General features: G+C 30.2%; 3 protein-coding genes across 3 annotated transcripts; all 3 read left to right on the top strand.

Moving 5' to 3' along the window:
* Positions 1-6409: 6409 nt before the first annotated feature.
* Positions 6410-10055, top strand: LOC137824461 (protein VERNALIZATION 3). Its single transcript, XM_068630112.2, has 4 exons — positions 6410-6644; positions 7107-7168; positions 8385-8425; positions 9682-10055. Exons 1-4 carry the CDS (start codon positions 6441-6443, stop codon positions 9900-9902), a joined length of 528 nt encoding a protein of 175 aa, XP_068486213.1. The 5' UTR covers positions 6410-6440; the 3' UTR covers positions 9903-10055.
* A 1030-nt stretch (positions 10056-11085) lies between these two features.
* Positions 11086-14855, top strand: TRA2 (Aldolase-type TIM barrel family protein). Its single transcript, XM_068632518.2, has 7 exons — positions 11086-11442; positions 12296-12467; positions 12643-12692; positions 13105-13405; positions 13693-13881; positions 13982-14164; positions 14333-14855. Exons 1-7 carry the CDS (start codon positions 11252-11254, stop codon positions 14576-14578), a joined length of 1332 nt encoding a protein of 443 aa, XP_068488619.1. The 5' UTR covers positions 11086-11251; the 3' UTR covers positions 14579-14855.
* A 3404-nt stretch (positions 14856-18259) lies between these two features.
* LOC137823783 (Major facilitator superfamily protein) lies at positions 18260-22753 on the top strand. The gene is made up of 4 exons (XM_068629052.1): positions 18260-18816; positions 19439-19656; positions 20590-21170; positions 21649-22753. Exons 1-4 carry the CDS (start codon positions 18591-18593, stop codon positions 22520-22522), a joined length of 1899 nt encoding a protein of 632 aa, XP_068485153.1. The 5' UTR covers positions 18260-18590; the 3' UTR covers positions 22523-22753.

Genomic DNA, 22753 nt, shown 5'->3' with positions numbered 1-22753 from the left:
TTTATGAATATTTCAACCTTATACAACCTATTCTAACTATTTATTATCTACTTTTACTTTTTTTAATTTAATATTACATAAAAAAAATAATAAACTCCTGAACCCGCAAAACTAATATTTCAAAAGTACAAGACAATTAAAATCAAGATTTTTAGTTTTAATTTAATTTTATAAAATTCACCTGTTAAATCGAGATTACATCCTTATTTTTATATTATAATAAAAATTATATTTTTAATTGATGTGACATCCTCAAATTATATATTTAATTTTAATTTAAGATTATCATATTAATTTTTTATAGTTGAGAGACTAAAACAAATTTTAATTTAAAAAACTAAAAAGAATATCTAAATTTGAGAAATTGAAAAATATATTTAAGTATCTTAGATATTTCTTTTTTAATTTAAGAGATCAACACATTAATGACTAAAACAAATTTGAATTGAAAAGACTAAAAGAATATAAAAAAATTTGAGAAATTGAAAAAGATATTTGAATATATTAGATAATAGTAGTACTTTAGAATGTGGATGTTTGGTCCTGTGTGGAGAAAGTGAAGAATGCGAATATGATGTTTGATCCACACAATAACATGTGGTGTGGTCGCGCACGCAAAGATGCCTCATGCTTAACACATCAAACTTATCAAAGTTCGGAATATGAATATCCAACCAAATTGCAAAACTATTTTTTTATTTCTCAAACATATTTTTTATTATTCTTACACACAGAATATTTAATGACGATGATAATAATAATATTCCTCTCTTAGGTTGACTCAATTAGTAAGATAAAAAGTCTTCCCATCTAATTTATTCAAAAACTTATTTTCTTTTTATATAATTATCTACTAAAAATTTATTAAAACTGATTTAATATTAAACGCAAATCAGTATTTTTAAATTTTTAGCATAAATTTGTATGAAAAAAAGTAATATAACAAGGCTCAACATTAATACGAATCTAAATATATTTTTGTTATTTATAAGTATATCCTACAATATAGTTGATTGAATATCTACCGTTCTCATAAATATTCTTTAATATCAAATAAATAAAGTAATCATGATACAAAAATTTAGTTAAAATTTGAAAGTTAACCTAAAATCATCTGAATTTCAGATTAGTATCAGAGACTCATCATAATCCTATAAAAGACTAAATATATAATAAAAAATATTTACCACACTCAACTAGTACTGATTTAGGTATCGAAATATCTTTTACACATCACCACCTACATTGATCAAAGATCGCACAACATCCATAACCAAAATCAGCAACAATTTAGAAAGTTTAAGATCTTTTCTACTTTTTTTAATTACAATAAAGAACTAACTTTTTACTTGTGGTGATTATTTTTCATATTGAATTGTGATTGTATGAGTGAAGATGATACATTGAATTTGGAAGAAAGTAATAAGAAAAAGATAGTTGGTGTTGTGTTGAAGCAGAAAAGGACCCAGTTATGCAATAGAGCCAGTCCTATGGAATCATAAGGTAGGATGAAAACCCAATTGGGGGAAAGCTAAAAGCAGAGAATGGAAATTGAGTTCGAAGCTAGGTCTTAATTCTACCAACAAACATTCACAATCATAACCTTTTTGGAGAATGAGTAGTAGGATATTTAGTCATATCATGTTATATTCTTCTATATAATTAATACCATAGTATGTATATTATGTGAAGGAAGGTGAACCACTAACAATGTTTTTGAGAGCATCTTTAGTAGGAGAAACAAAACAAAAACACCTTTAATTTATTCCAAGTCTTCTTATTGCATAAAGTTTTGTCCTAAAAAGCTAATGGACCCACAAGAATCAACATCATGGTGTCTTAAAACTTTTTTTTTTCCAATGTTAAGTAATATTTGTGATTCAATATATTAGGAATCGAGATAAAGAAAACAAGTTGATAGTCGAAGATTATGGTAACGTGTTTTTTATTCTAATAGACAACGCTAATGTTTTGATATCACGTCGGTTGAGATGATATCATTAAGGTTAATTATCGTATTTGAAATATTGTTCGTTTTAAAAGGGTTTTATCATGGTTTTGTTTTTAAAATACTGTCTCGAAAGATTAAATAGAAAAATGTATATAAAATTATTCTTGACTTTGACTCTTAAGTTATGTGAGACAAAATTGATGAACACTTTATTTTTATTTTTTTTATAAGGTTTAAATTCACAATTCTCTTCTTATAAAAAAGAACTTCATGATAATAGTTACGATAATTTAATTTTTATGATTAGATTTCTTTTATATAACTCTCAAATAAAATATATTAATTTCAAATGTTCTACTCAAATATGAATTTGCACCCAATAATAAAAACTATAATTTTAGTGAAAAATAGTGTCATGACTCAAATTGAGACTTGTTTGACAAACAATTGAAGTTTCTATCAAATTTGTTTGATTAAGCAATTAAAAAAAATCTAAAGAGTTCATATTGCAAGTGTGCAATCAATTTTATAGTACGAGGCAACTACATGAAATCTTAAAAAACTCATACATTTATGAAAAAAATGTGATAAAATATACAATTTAGATATAATATTTAAAACAAGATTGAAATGTTAACTATTTAGGAAAGTAATTTGATCACTTAAAATTATAAAATTACAAAATTTACTTAAATCAAGTTAATAATAATAATTATTAATTTTTTGATATTTTGTTATCTTTTATATTTTTTCAGAGAGAGGTTTAAGGGTTTATTAATTTTTTAAATTATTAAAGGGCATAACAGTAAATTCGCCTTTAGTATGGGGTGACTGAAGGATTCATGGAGGTGCAGGAAGAAGCTGCCCAAAACTAATGATGCTAGAATACACTGGACACTTTGTTCAACATTGAACTTATGTCTTAGGGCTTAGGAAAAACGAAAGAAATAATAAATAGAAGTGGGAAAAGAAAAACCGTTGTAGGCCCAACCAAACTAAATTGCATGTCTAGGGCTGACTGCTTCTTCCTGCACCTCCATACATTCTTCTCTCACCTCCATAGTTTTTCGTATTTTCAAAACTGTCCCTCTGTAGTATTCCGGATTACATAATCCGGAAGTCATTTTTCACATTTGTAATTAGCTTCCAAATTATATAATTCAGAAGTCTTTTTTCAGATGCATGATTACTTTCCGGATTACATAATCTGGAAGTCTTTTTAACTTTTGGATTATGTAATCCGAAAGTCTTTTTTCAAATGCGTTTTCGGATAACATAATCCGGAAGTTATTCTATGGGGATGGCACAAGAAGGATAAAAATATATTTTCATGTTGTGTATGGAGGTGCCAGAAGAAGATATGGAGGTGCAGGAAGAAATAGTCCTTAGGGCTTCTATTTTGGGCTTTAGCATATATGAGAAAGAAAAAAGCTTTGGATCTGATGGTAATCCAAGATTTTAATTTTGATAAGAATTTATAATACTAATTTTAATTTAAAAAATAATAAATTTAAGTAGTTTTTCTTATTGTATACTTTTTAGTGGTCCAACCCACATAATGTATATTAATTTATGTATGATATGTACTACATGGAATGTAATCCGTAACAGAATTATAGAATTCTCATTATTATAATAAATATATAAGATGCTCTTTCATCGTAACATTTATAAAATATAATAAAATGAATTGAAAAGTTTTCAGCATGCAGAAAACATATGAATGCAACTGTTTTATTTATATCTTCTAACTTAGCTAGAGTTGCCTAATTTGTTTAATTTTCCTTCTTATGATTTTTTTTATACATTCTAAAAAGGCTAAGTTTATTTCTCCTTCTAAACATAAAATTGATCCTCTTAATATGTTCAACTGAAAGAAAAAGTGTTTTAGTTTATCTACATCAAACGTTGAAATTAAAAAAAAAAAAAGTTAGTTATGCTAAATCTAAACAGCTGAAAAATATTTAAACGTTGATGATATTAAGTGGGAAGAGAAGCACTACCATGACATTAAGAAAATAATAAATTATCAAATTATACATAATTATTATTGTATGTAATATTGTACTCAATTATACAATTAGTTTAATAATGATAGAATCTTATGATGAGTGTATTTCTACCTAATTAGATTGTAATTTGGAGAGAAAAAGTCTCCCTACACTAGTATATATTTTCTATACATAAAGTTAGGTAAATACACACATAAGATAATAAAAACATCTTCATTGTTCTTACATACAATTTTCTTATAATAGTACAAAAACAAAAAGATAGACAATCTTATTTTATCATAAAAGTTAATACAGACATATAATAAAACAAAAGGATAGACAATCTTATTTTATCATAAAGGTTAATACAGACATATAATGCTTCATATCGACATATCGTCTACCATCCAAGTATTTTCTAACTCTTGAGTGTCTTACTATCCCTTTATGCTCATTATCATATATACAAGTTTATTTTACCGATAAAAAATTAATATGTTTAATTTTATGGTATATTTTAATTACTTTATCTTAGTATTGTTGTTATTCTAATTCACATATAGTAAGTCAAATATTCTTATTTATGTGATAAAAAAATTATTTTTATTAACAAATATTAAACTCCCTACTAAAAACACGTCAGTTCAAAGAGTAATATATATATAAAATATGTGTGTGAATCCATATAAGAGAATAAAAGAAAAAGTTATAAAAAAATATAATTATGATGTATTTATGAATAAGAAAGATAAATAAATATATATATATATATATATATAATATGTGTGTGTGAATCCATATGAAAGAATAAAAGAAAAATTTATAAAAAAATATAATTATGATGTATTTATATAATGACCCTTTTGAGTGAGATCCCTTCAAAATCCAACACAACATATTTATCCACCATCACTCTTCTAAAAAAGGAAAATCCTCATTAACTTAGGTTGTCCTTTTAGTCCAAAAAATTGTCATAAAAAATATGAGATTCTATATACTTTTCTCTCCTCCAAAAAGCTTATATTCTATATAACTTTTATCCATGCACCTATCCAACCAGAATCTTCGTTAAAGTTGTTTGGTGGTTTATCTCAAAAGTTTTATGCAACATAGGCCAAACGACTTTCTGAAATTTTGACATGATTCTTTGTCATAATACTAATGATTTAGAATGAAATATTAATTTGATAATAACTATTTAAAACACAATTGAAAGTAAATTCATAATTAAACCGTATGCAAATTTAACAATATTGATCTATGATCCAACTAATTTATAAAAAATTATGGCAGTTAGGTTCAAATTTTAGGGCAAAGATCCTTTGAAAATACAAAAGCATGGGAAAAAAAGTGAGAGGAGCTTGCACGGTCAAGAGAAGAGAATTTGGATCAATCACTTTACAGTTGTCACAGCACAATCCAATAGGTGAGGGGTGTGGCCCTTTGAGGAACACAACTGTTCTTAGAGTCACAAAATATTTACTTCACTTTAAAAAAAAAAAAATCAAATACACACTTTAAAAAGTGATATTTTTATTCTCTTGTATTACAAAATCATAAACATCAAAATTTTAAATAGATTGTCCAAACCTAAATAAGATGTTATATAATGTAATAGAGTTATGTCATGCCTCTAATTATTTATTAGATTTTTTTTAAAAAAAATATTGAGAAGAGACCTAGATTGTGTGTTAACGAAAACTGAGAATGTAGTATTGTTTAGAATTTAGGATTTAGGTTTAGTATTGGCTTACTTCCAAGACTTCTTATGTTTTTTCTTATTCTGACTGGTGCCTTAATCCTTTGGTCTATATGAAACTGGTTTAATAATGTGTTACGGTGTTGGGTAGTTTCCTAAGTCATTTTTTACATGTTTGCAAGCATTTGGCATGTTTGACAAATATGTTGGTAGGAGATTAGCGTGCTCTTAAGGGAAGTTTAAGTGAAGTTTAAGTGATTTTTCAAATTCACATTTTTTTTATAATAAAAAAACGAAAATAATTGAGAAGGTAGTTGAATGGTTTATTATAAAAAATAAAGTTTAACGTGATAAATGAGTGGAATAAGACTTTGTTTGTTTGATTAAAAATATGGAATAATTTTTTCTTTATGGAAGCCAACAACTCTTGCTTACGACCAAATAACTTTTGAAAAAAAATAAAATAAAAAAAATAAAATTATATATATATATAAAATAACTTACATCACAAGTGTAAAGTGGTTTTCTTACGACCACAACTTAAAGTATGTGACACCATTCAAAAGGAAGTTTTAGATAACATCTATGCATCTATCTATGAAGATTTTTTTTTTCCCTGCCATAAAGTGGAAGTACCTTTTATTTTAAGTATAAGGAGAAGAATCCAGAGATAATGCAATATCAGTAAAAAGTACGCAATAGCATGCATAAATAGGCATCTCCCTTGTTCATTCAAAGAAACAAAGCAAGTGTAGGTGAAGAAGATCTTCTTATATATTATTTGTAAACATTAGCTATGCCAAGATCAACGAATCCTCTTGTTATTGGAGGTGTAATAGGTGATGTTTTGGAGCCATTTACAAGTTCTGTGTCTCTCAGAATACTCTACAACAATATTGGCTCCGAAGTTATCAACTGTTGTGAGCTCAAACCCTCACAAATCCTGAACCAACCAAGAGTTGAAATTGGTGGAGATGATCTCAGAACCCTTTACACTCTGGTATCTCTATGTATATATATAAGTTCCATTATCATTCATTTATTCAGTAGTTTGTCAAATTTTCTAGGTGTTTCAATACCTAGCTACTACTTTCTAGTCATATTTGATGGTTTCGGTTATTGGGTGTTTGACTTGTTTCTGTTTGATAACTTTGTTTAGTTGTTAGAGTTTTGTGTCTTGTTTTGAGAATGTGATTTTTTTGAAGGGTTGATGTAATTGTATTTTGTTGTGTTTTTATATCTTGATTTGGTATGTTAATATGACTAAACTGATGCGTTGTAATGTTTGTTGGATCCCTAGCTGATTGAGTGCTAAGAAGCTTGATTTGAAATTCTTCATATAAGAGTTGAGATGCTCTTATTTATTTATTTTTTGTTGATAAAAAAAATCTAATAACTACCACGTGGGTATTATAATTAATTAATAGTTAATTTTGTTGGATGCACTTTGTATAATTTACAGGTGATGGTGGATCCTGATGCACCTAGTCCAGGAAATCCAAATCAGAGAGAATATCTGCACTGGTAAGTGTTATCCCTCCCTTGAATTTAAGGCACATTTAGGAGAACATGGCAAAAGTCACACCAATATTATTCTTCCATGTCTACATACTTCTTTACCAACACCTTCTTTGTTTAAACATTTTATAAATATTTATTCTATTTACAAGCTCTCCATAGTCTTAATAAAATCACTCTAAGTTCTAGTCTTTATAATTTTACATACTTTACTAGCTTTCTTCTCGTTCTCATAATTCTTAAAATTTTACAGACTTGGTTTTCTTCTCGTTCTCAAAATCTTGATCTCGATAAATAAGACTAGTACTTCGACGATCAAGTTAATTTTAATTTGATCTTTAATAATTTTCTAAAAATATTCTTTTAAATAAAAAAAGTGATTTTTTTTATCTCTAGAGAGTCATATTCTATTCATAGTATGAGTCTTGTATGAATCTAAATCTTTTATCATTTATATACCCTAAAAAAAAATAACAATTGTGATTGTTGGTATGATAATCTAATCGTTTTTGTGTTAATACAATATTATTTAGTATCTTATAGAAGTAGTTGTGTGTATTTATGGAGTCAAGATTGAGATACCTTTAACCATATGTGGTCAAGTCATCGAATTCTATGTATGATTTATCAATGCTTAGTACGTAAGTATCTCATAAATATGTTGTTCATTATGCAATTAATATAATTGAGGAGATAACATACACTTACAATTTTTATCTATCTCTTTTTTAAGTTTCACTACAAGAATACAAGAAGATAATTAAATATTAATTGAATTTAAAAATTAAAAGTAATTATTCACTATATTGATTAAATTAGATACTATTTTAAAAAATAAAAAAATATTAACCTTTAAAATGATTTCTAAATTAGTATATTTTTTTATTAATAACAAAAATTAAATAAATAAAATGAATAACGCAATAGATTATACTAAAGAAAAGAAATTTATAAATTATTTTTTTATATTTAACACTTAATCTTTATTAGACTTTTAGCTGTATCAGGATGTATTTATACCTTTTTGTTTTCTTATTTTTTTCTAAATCCTGTCTAGATATTAAGTGTACATATATATAATTGTAAAAATTTTAAAAATATGAAATAATGTTAAGTTTAAATTTTTAATTTTAATCTTTAAAAAATTTACCTCTAATATCATATTTGCACATGACAACTCTTTATCTTACATGTATTTCTTTATCCTTCAATGGATGTTCAGGTTAGTAGCTAATATTCCAGGAACCACAGGAACAAACTTCGGTATGTTCTTAGCTTTTATTTTATGCTCTTTTAACCTTTTTAATTATATGCTTACGTAATAAGTAATATATTCTACAAATATTTTAAAATATTATTCGTTGTAGAACAAATTTTATAAATTAGAGGCTATCAATCGACATAAAAAGCTTATATTTTCTAAAATAAACTCAACTTTGTGGTATCAACAATGCAATAAATAAATTTTAACCAGACAATTTAAATAATAAAAAAATTATGATAAAGCAATTTTGAGAACCTGTGTGATTAGAAGAAAGACTGCACCTCTCACTTGCATACTATGGAAAATATTAGCATTGCACGTAAAAATAAACATGAACCTTCAATTCATATGTGAGATCATGAATATTTTTTTCTTAGGTTAAATGACAACTCACTAAAACATAACAATATTTAAAATCTACTATAATTATAACATTTTATACGTTGACGTATAATTATAACAACAATATATTAAATATTTTGTGTGTTATCATAGTCATTTGGTTTTTTTATGTGGTTTAGCAAATTTTTGTTTTACTATTTTCATTGTTAGAATTTTTTGTGTTATGTTTTTCAGACAAATGGTTAAATACTCTTCAAAACGTTTTTTTTTTAGCTTAATTAGGATTAATGATAATTCATCATTATCTGCTTTTACGTCGAGAAATAGAGGCAAATTTGACCTGAAGCTGTTTAGGTTTTTTATAATATTTTGGACTTTTTTATGGATGATTATGTTAACATATCTTCAATAGGTTAGAATATATTTATTATTTTTGTTATAAAATAATCTGTTTACTATTTTTATCGGGTTATAAAATATACTACAAAAATGTACATATTGATGTGAAAAACGCATGCAGAAGCAATACACACAATCACGAATCAACGGTAAAAAAATAAACAATACAGTGTTTCGGTCGCCAACTGCAACCTACATCCACACGGGCAATTATTATGTTTTCATTATATCTTGTTGCACACTAATTACAACTACAATGATATTTTTAAATAGAAATTATAAAAGAGACACAATGATTAAGCTTACTCACTAAACATGTGTCTAGTCAGTCCAATCCAATTGGTACTTACTTCATACCCAAGACATATATAATGTAAAGTATGATGTAAAGAAAGAGAGAATGAGAGTAAACTAATAAAAACAAAAAGTGAGTATGAAAACTGATACATGTTCATGCACTTCTAGAATTGTTATAAGAAACATTGTTTACGTGTGTTTATAATATGTTTTGTAGGTGAAGAGGTTGTGGGGTATGAAGGTCCACGACCTATGATGGGGATTCATCGTATTGTGTTCATACTGTTTCGTCAACATGGTAGACAAACTGTGTATGCTCCAGGCTGGCGCCAGAATTTCAACACCAGAGATTTCAGTGAGGTTTATAACCTTGGATCACCGGTTGCAGCAACCTACTTCACCTGCAAACGACAACTTGATTATACTCGAAGGAGATAACTATAATTAATCTGCTGTTTTAATAATTAACTTCTCATCTTAGATTTCTAGAAAATAGTTGAATCTGAAGTGTCACCCTCTCCTTTTGTATTACTAAAACAGAGATCCAAAACTATACTAAGTTACTTTTGGCTTCATCTGATTATGCAATAAAATGTTACGTATCTATTCAAATAATACCATTTTCAAAAATCAAAATATCATTCTGGAATGCATAAAATATGTTCCAGAAAAAAAAAATGTATTTTTGTCCATATCTCCTTTTATTTAAGGTTATTTTTGTCATTTCACATAAATATCAGATGCAGGTTCAAATTTGATAATGTGCAGAAAGTAATGGCCATTTTATTTTACTGTGTAACCCACCTCAAAGCCCATTAACGCGTCCAGCGTAATAATATGCTCTGTGTTGTCTGGGCTGAGGTTAACTCACCAGTTTATATCATCATATCGACTCTTTCTCCCTGCACCTCCATATCTTTTTCTGTTACCTCCATACTCAATATGAAAAGACATTTTTATTTTTCTTATGTCATCCTAAAGATTACTTTCATGATTAAGTAATCCAGAAACTCATTTGAAAAAAGACTTCCAGATTATATAATCCGGAAGCTAAATAAGACTTCTAGATTATGTAATCTAGAAAGTAATCATGCATCGGAAAAAGGCTTCTGGATTATGTAATCCGAAAACTAATTACAAATTTGAGAAATGATTTCCAAATTATATAATTCAAAATATTATAGACGAGTATTTTTGGAAATTCGAAAATTTATGAAGATGAGAAAAGAAGGTATGAAAATGCAGGAAGAAACAGTCCAACATATCCCAAACCCAAACTCGTTTCGTCTGAACTTAAATAGATGCTTTTTAACAACTCCTTTTTTATATAATTTTTTATATCATACAGCATAAAAATAATTGAAAATAGTATTTATATTTGGACTAGCGGAAAATAATAATGAAAATATAAAAAAAGATAAAAAAATAGTAAGATAAAATGATAACATATAAATAATAATAAGATAAAATGATAACATATAAATAATAATAATAAAAGATAAAATGATAGCGTAACGCAGTAGCACAGTGGATGGCGGCTAGGGGAAGAAACCAATGATGGAAAATTCCTATATTACCCTTCAGCACCCTTTATTTTGGTTGCTCTGCCTCTGGCTTTTCGGTCAACCAAAAGTTCCACCAACTTTCTCTCTACCAACCTCCACTGTCATAAAACTAAGCTTAAAATGAATAATATATAAAATAAATATAATATATAATATATAATATATAATAAAGTTGAAGCAATACCTACTCTACTCTCTCCGTTTCCTTTCGTGCAATTCCCAATGGCTTCCGTTTCCAATCTCTCAACGCTAAACCCAGCTGCTTCCTTATCAGAAGCGCTTCCACACCGCCGCAATTCTTCTCGCAACTGCTTCCTCTCCTTCAAGCCTTCTTCTTCCGCCGCAGATTACAAAATTAGCCTCTCCTCTTCCCTCCGATCTCTTCACTCCATCCCTCGTAAAACCTCTCTCCGGTGAGTTTTCTCCGATCCCTCTCGCGCTTTTCTCGGATCGCCGTTCCACCATCTTTCTCTACCTCGATCTCTCACACCGCATCCACATGCACCTCTTTTTTTTTTCGTTTTGTTTGCTTAAATCTCTGAAGCTAAAAGCAACAGCGAGCGATCGCCATCTTAGTCATCGTTAGGGCGTGTTTGGTTGGATGTGACCTGGGTGGTGTAAAGTTGGTAGCTGAAAATAGATACAAGTTTTGTTAGCTGGTACAACTTAATTTTTACGGAAGAGTGAAAGTGAAACGCGTTTTGTTATTTATCTAAGATTTTTAGTTTTCAAAAGATTGCTTGAGGTTGCTAGGTTTTTAGAAGAGTTCTTTGCTGCAGAATTTGTCTTTGCAATTTTCGTGCGAGCTGACACACGCTGATAGTGTGATTATTCTAATATATTTATATATTATTATTATTATTATTATTAGAAAAGTATGTAGGATAAGATACGTGTATGATGCATATGTAGATATTTATAAGAAATCATAACGCAGAAATATATAATTGTTTTTTTGTAAATCCAGATTAAGAACATGCTTATTTGATTACTGTAACTAATAAAAATTATGAGTAATCAATCACTTTCTCTGTTGTCTACATATATGATTAGTATCAATGTCGTTCCTTTTTTTAAATTATCCATAAAGAAGACAAATTTCATGTGTTGGTTCATCTGGGACGATGCTTCTATGTTTCTGTGCTATAGACGCTTCTATGTCTCATATAAGCTCTTCCAAGGGCCACCCTAAGTGACTAACATTTTCAAGGCTTTGTTTTTTTTATATGGGAGGCAAATATTTGACGCTTGATTGTTTTGATTCAGGATTAAATGCTCTCAAACTGATGGGAATGGAAGTCCTGCAAAGAGGACAGTGCTTCATGATCTCTATGAGAAAGAGGGGCAGAGTCCATGGTATGATAATCTCTGCAGACCTGTCACAGATCTGCTTCCTCTAATAGCCAGTGGTGTCAGAGGTGTCACAAGCAACCCTGCGGTAATGTTTTTTATTTTTTTTATTTTTGAAATGTTCTCCTTATTGAATATATATTTCCTGATAATAATATTACAGAAATGAAAACTGATTGATGTTTCAAACATTTCTTGTGAGTTGTAAGATGCATTCTTTGGATGTTGCTATTCTAATCTGCTGTCTGTCCATGTTATTGCAGATCTTTCAGAAAGCTATCTCGTCCTCAGATGCTTACAATGATCAGTTCAGGTACCATGAATATCTTATATATAAATTCGGATATTTCTTTTTAGCTCAAACTGCTAGTCATGGACACAGATCATGCTTGTCTGTCTATAGTGTGTCTTTTCTCGTGGAGCTGGAGAAAGAAAGTGATTGTTTCTCAAAATTTAATTGAAGCAAGCATTCACTTAGTTGTAGTTCTGTCAGTCTATTCACAATATATATGTATAGTGTAATAAAAGTAAACTGCACTGATGTGACACTCCTTAGTTCCAGTTTTTCATGGGAGGGGCAGCTCGTCACTGCATTAAGTATACTGTTGTTTCTGTTTTAGGTCTTACGGATATGTTAGTAACTGTCTTATTGGTGTACGTTTCACTATAGTCTAGCAATATCCTTCCTACTCTTATAGCTAAGAATAAATTACTCGATCATGCAGGGAACTTGTGCAAGCAGGGAAAGACATTGAAAGTGCATATTGGGAACTTGTAGTGAAGGATATCCAAGATGCTTGTAAACTATTTGAACCAATCTATGATCAAACAGATGGTGGTGATGGCTATGTTTCTGTTGAAGTATCTCCCAGGCTCGCTGATGATACCGAGGGAACCATAGAAGCTGCAAAATGGCTTCATAAAGTGGTTGACCGCCCCAATGTGTATATTAAGATTCCAGCAACGGAGCCATGTGTTCCTTCAATTAAGGAAGTTATTGCTAATGGGATAAGTGTGAATGTGACGGTGAGTTTGCCCTACATCCTTTCATATAATGTAAATTAAATAAATCAGTATTGTATATAATTATTGTTTGCATTTCTAGATTGGCTTATTGGTACTCTTGATTAGTGACCCTTTAGATTTTGTCATTACTACCTTAACAAATTGTACTGGTATTATAAGCTCATGCTCGTGTCTAATAGGAGTTTGAAAAACTCTGTCTTCAAATGGCCTGAACAGTGACCTTTGTCTTGATCTCTTTTACTTGCATGGTTCAAGTCTAATTATGTTTCTGGTATTTGTGTGTACAGCTGATATTCTCTCTCGCAAGATACGAAGCTGTTATTGATGCTTACTTGGATGGTCTTGAGGCATCTGGGTTAAATGACCTCTCTAGAGTAACAAGTGTTGCCTCTTTCTTTGTCAGTCGAGTTGACACTCTCATTGACAAGACCCTTGAGAAAATTGGCACCTCAGAGGCCCTTAATCTACGTGGCAAGGTAACTGTTTATTGTTTACCAAATTTCTAATATTGTCTTTGGATTTATTACACCCATGAATGTCAAAATTCTCATAGCCAAGGCACATTGAATTTTACAGGCAGCAGTAGCCCAAGCAGCATTGGCTTACCAGCTCTACCAAAGGAAATTTTCTGGTCCGAGGTGGGAAGCTCTAGTCAAAAAGGGGGCCAAGAAGCAAAGGCTCCTCTGGGCCTCAACTAGTGTCAAGAATCCTGCCTATCCTGACACCTTATATGTTGCACCTCTTATTGGACCTGACACTGTAAGCTATCTTATTTTTCACTTCGTCTACCTGTTATAATTATGATAGTTGATCTGAGTCAAATAACGGACTCGTTGTTTGGCCTTGATTGTGTTCACGAAGTTAAAAATCAAAGGGTTTACCAATAGTTTTTGTTGTATCTGATAACAACATCTTCTTACATGCCAGGTATCAACCATGCCAGACCAAGCCCTTGAAGCATTTATCGATCATGGTACTGTTCACAGAACAATAGACTCAAATGCATCTGAAGCTGAGGGAATATACAATGCTCTCCAGAAATTGGGTATTGACTGGGGCTTTGTTGGTAACCAGCTTGAATTTGAAGGAGTGGATTCGTTTAAGAAGAGCTTTGACAGCCTCCTAGATTCTCTGCAAGAGAAGGCAAACTCTCTTAAGTTGGTCAGCCACTGAAGTGTGATGCTGTGTATGATGCCATTTGGGGATTAATAAAAGGCAGTAGCTGGGCATCTGCTGCTGTAAATGTGCTTCATGAGTCATTTAGAAGATAGTGATACAATGGGAATGGGAATGGGAAAGGGAAATTGTCCACTTCGAGTCAAGCGTTTTTTGTTTCTTCCCGAGTATACAATATTTGTGCGATTTCATTCCTTTGTGCTTGTGATGTCACTTATGTCTCAACTCTTCATTTTAGTTCGAATGTTTAATCAAAAGGTCCTCCTTCCCATAACCATATCAATTCATTTCTAAGATGAAGCCTTAGGTTCTATGTAACTCTATGTAGCACTGACATTATGTAGCACTGACGCATAATTTTTAAAATGTAGATACGAGATACAACTTTATATATATATTATAATTATATAAATTGACAATAAAAATTTATATAAACGAATATGTTTTAATTTTTTTAGAAAAAAATATGTATGGTTGGTTTAAAATGATTTGTTTCTTATTTTTATAATTATAATAAAAATTTTGTACAATGAAACTGAGTGTTTAAAAAATTAATAGATTTTTTATTTTAAAATTGTGTTAGATGAGCTAGAATTATTAAAAGTTTATCAAATATTTTTAGAATTGAATACTTATGAAAACAAACACTGTGAAAACGAGGAAAATTGGAATAAAAAACACTGAGGTCAAAAATACTGTGAAAACGAGGAAAATTGGAATTTGGTAAACTGCCTCAAACACTCTGAAAACGAGGAAAATTGGAATAAAAAACATTGAGGTCAAAAACACTGTGAAAACGAGGAAAATTGGAATTTGGTAAACTGGCTCAAAGAAGGTAGTTGCTACGTCCTCCTCAAAATTTATAAGGGATGCATGAAGTAGTTTTTAGGTGTTGCTGGTATACAGAGAACAGGCCCAAAACAGAACAAAACTTGCAATGCTCGACAACACACCATGCAAGTTTTTCTGTCATTGTTTTAGCTCTTAAAAAATGGGCCAAACCCTATTGTGAAGTGTTTAGGATCTTCTGATTGCATCTTCAAAATAATCTCATCTTACCATGAGAAGAAAGAGTAAAGGGTAAATGTCACTTCACTCTGACACCAATTCTATTTTTAATTTATGTGAAAAAGATTCTTAAACATAGTTGTAGTTATGATATTTTTTCTTCTAAAGTTATACTTATAAACAACATGACAAATTATGTTTCTCTCACTACGTCACAATCCTATAAAACCTAGCAAAAATAATCACCAATAAATGAAAAAATAATCATAAAATTAGTTCAATTTAAATCTATGAGAAAGAGATAGATTACGGGTGAGAATAACAAATAGTGCAATTTTTTTATTAGGGTAAGACGGTGCAGAGACTAAAATTAATGTACTCGCTAATAAAACTTTTTTAATAAAAGTTTGTTTTATAAAAACTTTTTCTGTAAACACTTTGAAAATAATGAAAAATTGAAAAAAAACTTATATAATTTCTCTAAATTTTATATGCATAACTAATTTAAATTTAAATTATAGAAAATTCATTTTTTTATTCAAAGTACTTAAGGAGAAACTCATTCCAACAAACTCATACTTCACTAACTCATTATTAAAGAAATGGCTTTATTAAAAAAAATTGAAAAAAAATTATTAATATTAGAAACGTGTTGACTTGAGTCCTACACTAAACACTAAGCCACAGTTTGAACCTTATAAAAGAGGCCAAAAATATTTTAACGATATCTATCTGAAACTGTTAAGTGTAATTTAATACTTGTTTAATAATAGATTTTTGTTTGCTTCAGATAAAACATGCACACAAGCAAATTTGTTTTTAACCTTTTAAATTCGAGCCAAACTTGTTTTTGTCTTATCATGTTAATCCATTAGCTTAAGCAATTTCTAACTATGTTGCATATAGAGAGACTACAAAACAAACATTTTCAAATTAAAAAAACTAAAAAGTTAATGTTAAATTTAAAATTAAAAAACAAATTTATCTAAAATTTGAAGGACTAAAAAATATTTCATCACTTGTTTGATGAATTTTTGTTGAAACAATCCTTTTAATAACAAATATGCAAGTTGAAAAAACTAAAAAGGCCACTTGAGTTAGAAAGAAAATAATAGTATATTTAAAAATGTTATTTTTGAGAACAACAAATTGAAAGTTATCAATGTGATTTGATTTGGTCAATATAATTTTAAAGTTGTTCTATTTTAATAAAAAGTTGTTTTTTTTGGGTAGAAAAACACTTAATTATATGAAGAATTATTTAAGCACAATAAGGTGATGTTGAAATTTAGAGTTTATAGCGTGTTAAATACTAGAACTACGAAATAAGCTAGGTATATACTTAACTCTTTCATACATGACCAATCATGTGTAGAAGAGAATTCATTTGAGATAAGTAGAAGGTTAAAATGTAGATGGGGTTGTGTGGAGAAAGAGGACCACAAGATTCAAGTAGAAGAATTTAAAACTAAGCACAAAATTTCAAGGTGCTGACCAATCCCCAACCAACACCATTGATATGGAAATTTATGTGCATCCATATTTTCATGCTGAACAAACCCCAAAATTCTTAAGCAAACAGATAGTGGGCACAAGATTTCAAAATAAATTAGTAGTACTAACATGCAAGCACCATTCAATGACACCAATGGTGCCAGCCTCTCCAGTAGGTCACAATAAATGCACTCTTTTCAATTGCTTCCATTCATGTTCTATGCTTTCTACTGCCATTTATTGTTCATGCCTGCTTTCAAGGTGTTGGTTGAACCTTCCTTTAAGACGGTTCTATATGTATTACAGACACCATGCTAATAGATATATAAGATACGGATATGAAGATACGTATAATCTCTAAAATGTAGAATAAAAGACACATATCTATACATTATATAAATTGATAATAGAGATTTATGTGTACAAATATATTTTAGTTCTTTTTTAGCAGAAAAATGTTTTTTAGGACTGGTTCAAAATGATTTGTTTTTTAATTTTATAATTATATATAAATTTATATAATAAGTTTGAATTTTTAAAAAATTATTGTATTTTTTATTTTTGAAATTGTATTAACACTACAAGAAAATCATGAAATAGAAACCAAAATAATTAGTTGCAATAGTAACTAAATTTTGAGACCATTTTAAAAACTAAAAAGAAAATTGATTTCTAAATTAGTTTCTATTATTGTTAAATAGTTTCTAAATTGGTATCTAATTAGAAACCAAGGTTTTTGCTACCAAATTTAGAAACTAAATAATTAGCAGTTAAAACCTTAGTTGCTAATTAGATACCAATTTAGAAACCATTTAACAATAATAGAAAATAATATAAACTAATTTAGAAACTAATCTTTTTTTTAGTTTCTAAAATGGTATCTATTTTAGTTGCTATTGTAACTAATTATTTTGGTCTCTAAAACATTGTTTCTATTTTATGATTTTCTTATAATGTAAAATCATATCAAAATTATCAAAAACTCAACAAATATTTTTTACATTAAACCCTTCAATGATACGTATCTTACACGTGTTATACAAGTATCGATGTCTGATAAGTGTGTCCCACCAGACATTCATTTAATAAACGTGTCCGAATCTGGTAGGTGATCCTTTTCCTATTTGTGTCAAAAAGATGAACTGTTTACAATTCCTTTACTCTTAACTCTTCAGCACTGTATTCATACGTCAGTGAAAAAAAGTGACAGACCTTTATGTAGGGTCCAAACCTACATCAGACAAGTGAGTTCTTTTTCTTTCATTTTCCCATCCTGAGAAGAATTAATTAGGTTCTGACCACATCCATAAGTAGAAGAGAAAGGGCAGCCATAAAAGTAGTAGAAGTTGGTGGCTTTAGTATCCATATTCCAGAATGATTTTCCCCACCCCTCTTTTGCTTTTTCACTACTGATTAGTGATTGCAGAAGAGCTGGATCCATGACCCTTTTGATGTGTTGTGAGTGTTTAATCTGAAGATTGAGGTTGAGGAAAAGTAGTAGCCAGTGATGGACAGCTCCGAGATAAGGTCACCACCAGAAGGGTCCCTTGAGGGAACACCAGGAACTGCAATGAACAGAAAGAAGCTAGCCATTTACTTCATTGAGTCTGAGGATAGAAGAATGGCCTTTGGTCGAGGGTACACAGCAGGATCTACACCAGTTGACATCCATGGCAAATCCATCGTTGATCTTTCAAAGACTGGTGGTTGGATTGCAGCCTTCTTTATATTCGGTATGTATATATATGTTCTATCTTTATGCGTGTTCTTTTACTGGAAGTTGAAAGTTTATGAAATTCTCAATTTATAAGTAGTTAAGTTTAAAATTTATTTTTTAATATAAATTGAAAGCTTTATGCAAACTTCTTCTTACAAGTTAGTTTTATGAGTTTGACTTAAAGTCCACTTTTTAATATAGTATATAAGTATTAATATAAGTTGAAAGCTTTATGTAAACTTCATCTTACAAGTTAGTTTTATGAGTCTGAGTTTGACTTAAAGTCCACTTTTTAATATAGTATATAAGTATTTTAAGTCAATTTTAGGGAGAGTTTGTTAGGTTTGACGATTTGTTAGGCTTGTCAGACCACTTGTTACTAGATTGTTATCGGACATTCTATAATATAATGTCTCACGTTACTAGACTGATATCGGACATTCTATAATATAATGTCCCACGTACTAGCTGTAACTCTAAACGTAAATGAGGTATGTTGTAAATCTCACGACTAAAGATTAAATGCAAATCTTAACTCATAAATCGAATTTAGAAGTTGAATTACACTTAACTTCAGTTCTTAATATATCTTAAATAGAATCAAAAGAACATTCTATAATAATTGTGTGTGGTTGTAGGAAATGAAATGGCAGAAAGAATGGCTTATTTTGGGCTTTCAGTGAACATGGTTGCATTCATGTTCTACGTGATGCACAGACCATTCACGAGTTCATCGAACGCAGTGAACAATTTCTTAGGGATATCACAAGCTTCTTCTGTGCTCGGTGGTTTTCTAGCAGATGCATATCTTGGACGCTATTGGACAATAGCTATCTTCACTACAATCTATCTTGCGGTATTCTTCTTCTTTCACTCAAAATATCTCTCATATTCAATTCTACGCTACCTTCCAAACTTTAATTAATGGTTTTGGTACAACTCTTTTAGATTTTTTAAGATACCATGCCAACTCTCATTTATCACAAAGATGGAATTGAAATTTAAAAAAATAAATTATTATTAGAATAATAATATATTGAGAATCCAATTTTTTATACCATTATAATATAACTCTCAATATTATTATTTTAATATTTTTTTCATATTATTTAATTATAAATTTATTTTTTACTATATATATTTATTTTTAAATCTATCTCATAATAAATTACATACAACTCTAACCATCTTTAAACTATTATTTTTTTATTCATCTTATTTTACTATTAAAATTTTTTAAGGATTTTTTACCATTTAGTACAATTTCATAAAATTTTGAAAAATTATCAAAATAACAAGTGGTTCTAATCATATTGAAATAGATAGTGACATGAAAATATCTACCATCTTTGAAATGTATGAAGATATTATATAATTATAAATTATAAATTCTGAATAAAAATTTGTATGTATAAATATCTTTCAGATTTTTAGTAAAAAATTGTTTTTTAATGACTGATTGAAAAAGATTTATTTTTTATTTTTATAATTATAATAAAATTTTATACCATAAATTTAAATTTTAAATATATTAATATTTTTTTAAAATTTTTTTGTGAAAACTGTATAATTAAATAAATTCAACAAAACTAGTGTGAGTTCTGTTAAGAAGTGAACTTTAAGCCTAATTCAACCTTCTAAAACCAGTTTAATAAAATGAGTTTTGCACCCACTTATATACTAATCTCTAGTCGATGTGAGATTTTTAACAAGTTTTCATATATGTTATATGTTGTATAAGTATATATTAGGAGTGAATTGGTATGGATGATTGGATTTTTATGAACAGGGTTTGACAGGAATAACACTGTGTGCAACAATAGGGAAGTTTGTCCCGAACCAAGAAGACTGCGACCAATTTTCTCTGCTACTGGGAAAGTGCGAGCCAGCAAAACCATGGCAGATGACATACCTCTACACCTTTCTCTACATCACAGCCTTCGGAGCAGCAGGGATAAGGCCATGCGTCTCATCATTCGGAGCAGATCAGTTCGATGAGAGAAGCAAAAACTACAAAGAACACCTTGACAGATTCTTCAACTTCTTCTATCTCTCTGTCACCGTTGGGGCAATCGTCGCCTTCACAGTAGTGGTCTATGTGCAGATGCAATATGGTTGGGGCTCTGCATTTGGGTCTCTCGCCATTGCCATGGGAATCTCAAACATGGTGTTCTTCATTGGCACTCCCTTGTACAGACACAGGTTACCAGGAGGAAGTCCTCTCACTCGTGTTGCTCAGGTTTTGGTTGCTGCATTTCGAAAGAGAAAGGCCCCTTTTGCAAGCAGTGACTTCATAGGCTTCTACGAGCTTTCTGGGAGACACTCTGCTATCAAGGGAAGTAGAAAAATTCCTCACACTCCTCATTTCAGGTCATTTTTCGCCATAAAGCTCTAACTTTCTTACAATTTATGATAAAGGGTGCAAGATTAGACAAGTGGGTGCTTGTGTTTGTTCACATGATTTCACCTTTTCCACTTTTTTGTTCTTATTTTTCAGTTTTTTTTTCACACTTTCAAATAGGTAACTAGCATAACTTTGCTAAACTATGTAACAAAAGTTACCTAAACCCTACCACTTATTCAATCTCATAAGTTTTTTAAAAAATCTACCTATTGCGAATATTTTACAAAAAGATTAAACTTTTATGGTGAGAAAATTATTTCCTATACTCTAATGTGATATTTTATGATAGAAATGCAAGAGATGTAAAAGGGGCTTTGAACCAAACAAACAATATTGCATTGAAAAATGTTTTGTAATACTCATAGAAGGGAGAGAAAGAAAGAAACGTAGATAGTGAGAAATGTTATATTCACTTTTCTGCTTTTGGATGACACATTTGATCAGGTTTCTTGACAAAGCAGCTCTGCAATTGAAAGAAGATGGTGGCAATCCGAGTCCATGGAGGCTCTGCACAGTGACTCAAGTGGAGGAAGTGAAGATCCTTCTAAGACTCATCCCCATACCAGCTTGCACAATCATGCTCAACGTGGTTCTAACAGAGTTTCTCACTCTCTCTGTTCAGCAAGCATACACTCTGAACACCCATTTGGGACGTCTGAAACTCCCAGTCACATGCATGCCTGTGTTCCCAGGCCTCAGCATTTTCCTCATTCTATCTCTCTACTACTCCCTCTTTGTCCCCATCTTCAGACGCATCACGGGTCACCCACACGGTGCATCTCAGCTTCAAAGGGTAGGAATTGGTTTGGCAGTGTCTATTCTATCAGTTGCATGGGCTGCAATATTCGAAAAATACAGAAGAAACTATGCCATAAAACATGAATACGTAGCCATTTTCCTCACTGCTATGCCTAATCTGAGTGCTTATTGGTTGCTGATCCAATACTGTCTCATTGGGGTGGCTGAAGTGTTCTGCATTGTGGGGCTTTTGGAGTTTCTCTATGAGGAAGCCCCTGATGCAATGAAGAGCATAGGCTCTGCTTATGCTGCACTTGCTGGTGGTTTGGGTTGTTTTGTGGCAACTATCATAAACAACATCATTAAATCTGCCACTGGGAACATGGCAAAAGGTGAACCTTCTTGGTTGTCTCAGAACATCAACACTGGGAGGTTTGATTACTTCTACTGGCTTCTCACGGCTCTGAGTGTGATCAATTTTTTCATCTTCGTGTATTCGGCACATAGGTATAAGTACAGGGCACAGCAGGATCATGAGATGATGGAGAAACATGAAGTGTCGTACGTTGGAAGTTCCTAGTTTCCAACACTAGAAAGTGCTGTCTTTGTTCCTTTCAATAACTTGTAATAGTGTTCTCTTTCTGTGGTCAAAAGTTACCATTTCATAGAGGTTGAAAAAGCAATAGGGAGTGTTCTGCATAAGATCATGGATTTCATTGTGAAGGAGAGTTACTTCCCAAGGTAGCTTAGTTAAATTAAACACTTACATGTAAGCAAAGATTATAAAAATGATAATTTTCTTTAATATAAA

The sequence above is a fragment of the Phaseolus vulgaris genome, chromosome 8 (assembly GCF_051622355.1).
Source record: "Phaseolus vulgaris cultivar YP4 chromosome 8, ASM5162235v1, whole genome shotgun sequence".
Taxonomy (NCBI): Eukaryota; Viridiplantae; Streptophyta; class Magnoliopsida; order Fabales; family Fabaceae; genus Phaseolus; species Phaseolus vulgaris.
This window is presented reverse-complemented; position numbering and strand designations above follow the sequence as displayed.

Bases quoted from the DNA above. Each gene is read 5' to 3' on its own strand.
- LOC137823783 (XM_068629052.1), top strand. From the start codon at position 18,591: ATGGACAGCTCCGAGATAAGGTCACCACCAGAAGGGTCCCTTGAGGGA. The intron at 18,817-19,438 runs GTATGTATATAT...GTGTGGTTGTAG, and splicing joins TGCAGCCTTCTTTATATTCG to GAAATGAAATGGCAGAAAGA. The intron at 19,657-20,589 runs GTATTCTTCTTC...TTTTATGAACAG, and splicing joins TCACTACAATCTATCTTGCG to GGTTTGACAGGAATAACACT.
- LOC137824461 (XM_068630112.2), top strand. From the start codon at position 6,441: ATGCCAAGATCAACGAATCCTCTTGTTATTGGAGGTGTAATAGGTGAT. The intron at 7,169-8,384 runs GTAAGTGTTATC...ATGGATGTTCAG, and splicing joins CAGAGAGAATATCTGCACTG to GTTAGTAGCTAATATTCCAG. The intron at 8,426-9,681 runs GTATGTTCTTAG...TATGTTTTGTAG, and splicing joins AACCACAGGAACAAACTTCG to GTGAAGAGGTTGTGGGGTAT.
- TRA2 (XM_068632518.2), top strand. From the start codon at position 11,252: ATGGCTTCCGTTTCCAATCTCTCAACGCTAAACCCAGCTGCTTCCTTA. The intron at 12,468-12,642 runs GTAATGTTTTTT...ATGTTATTGCAG, and splicing joins GTGTCACAAGCAACCCTGCG to ATCTTTCAGAAAGCTATCTC. The intron at 14,165-14,332 runs GTAAGCTATCTT...CTTACATGCCAG, and splicing joins CTCTTATTGGACCTGACACT to GTATCAACCATGCCAGACCA.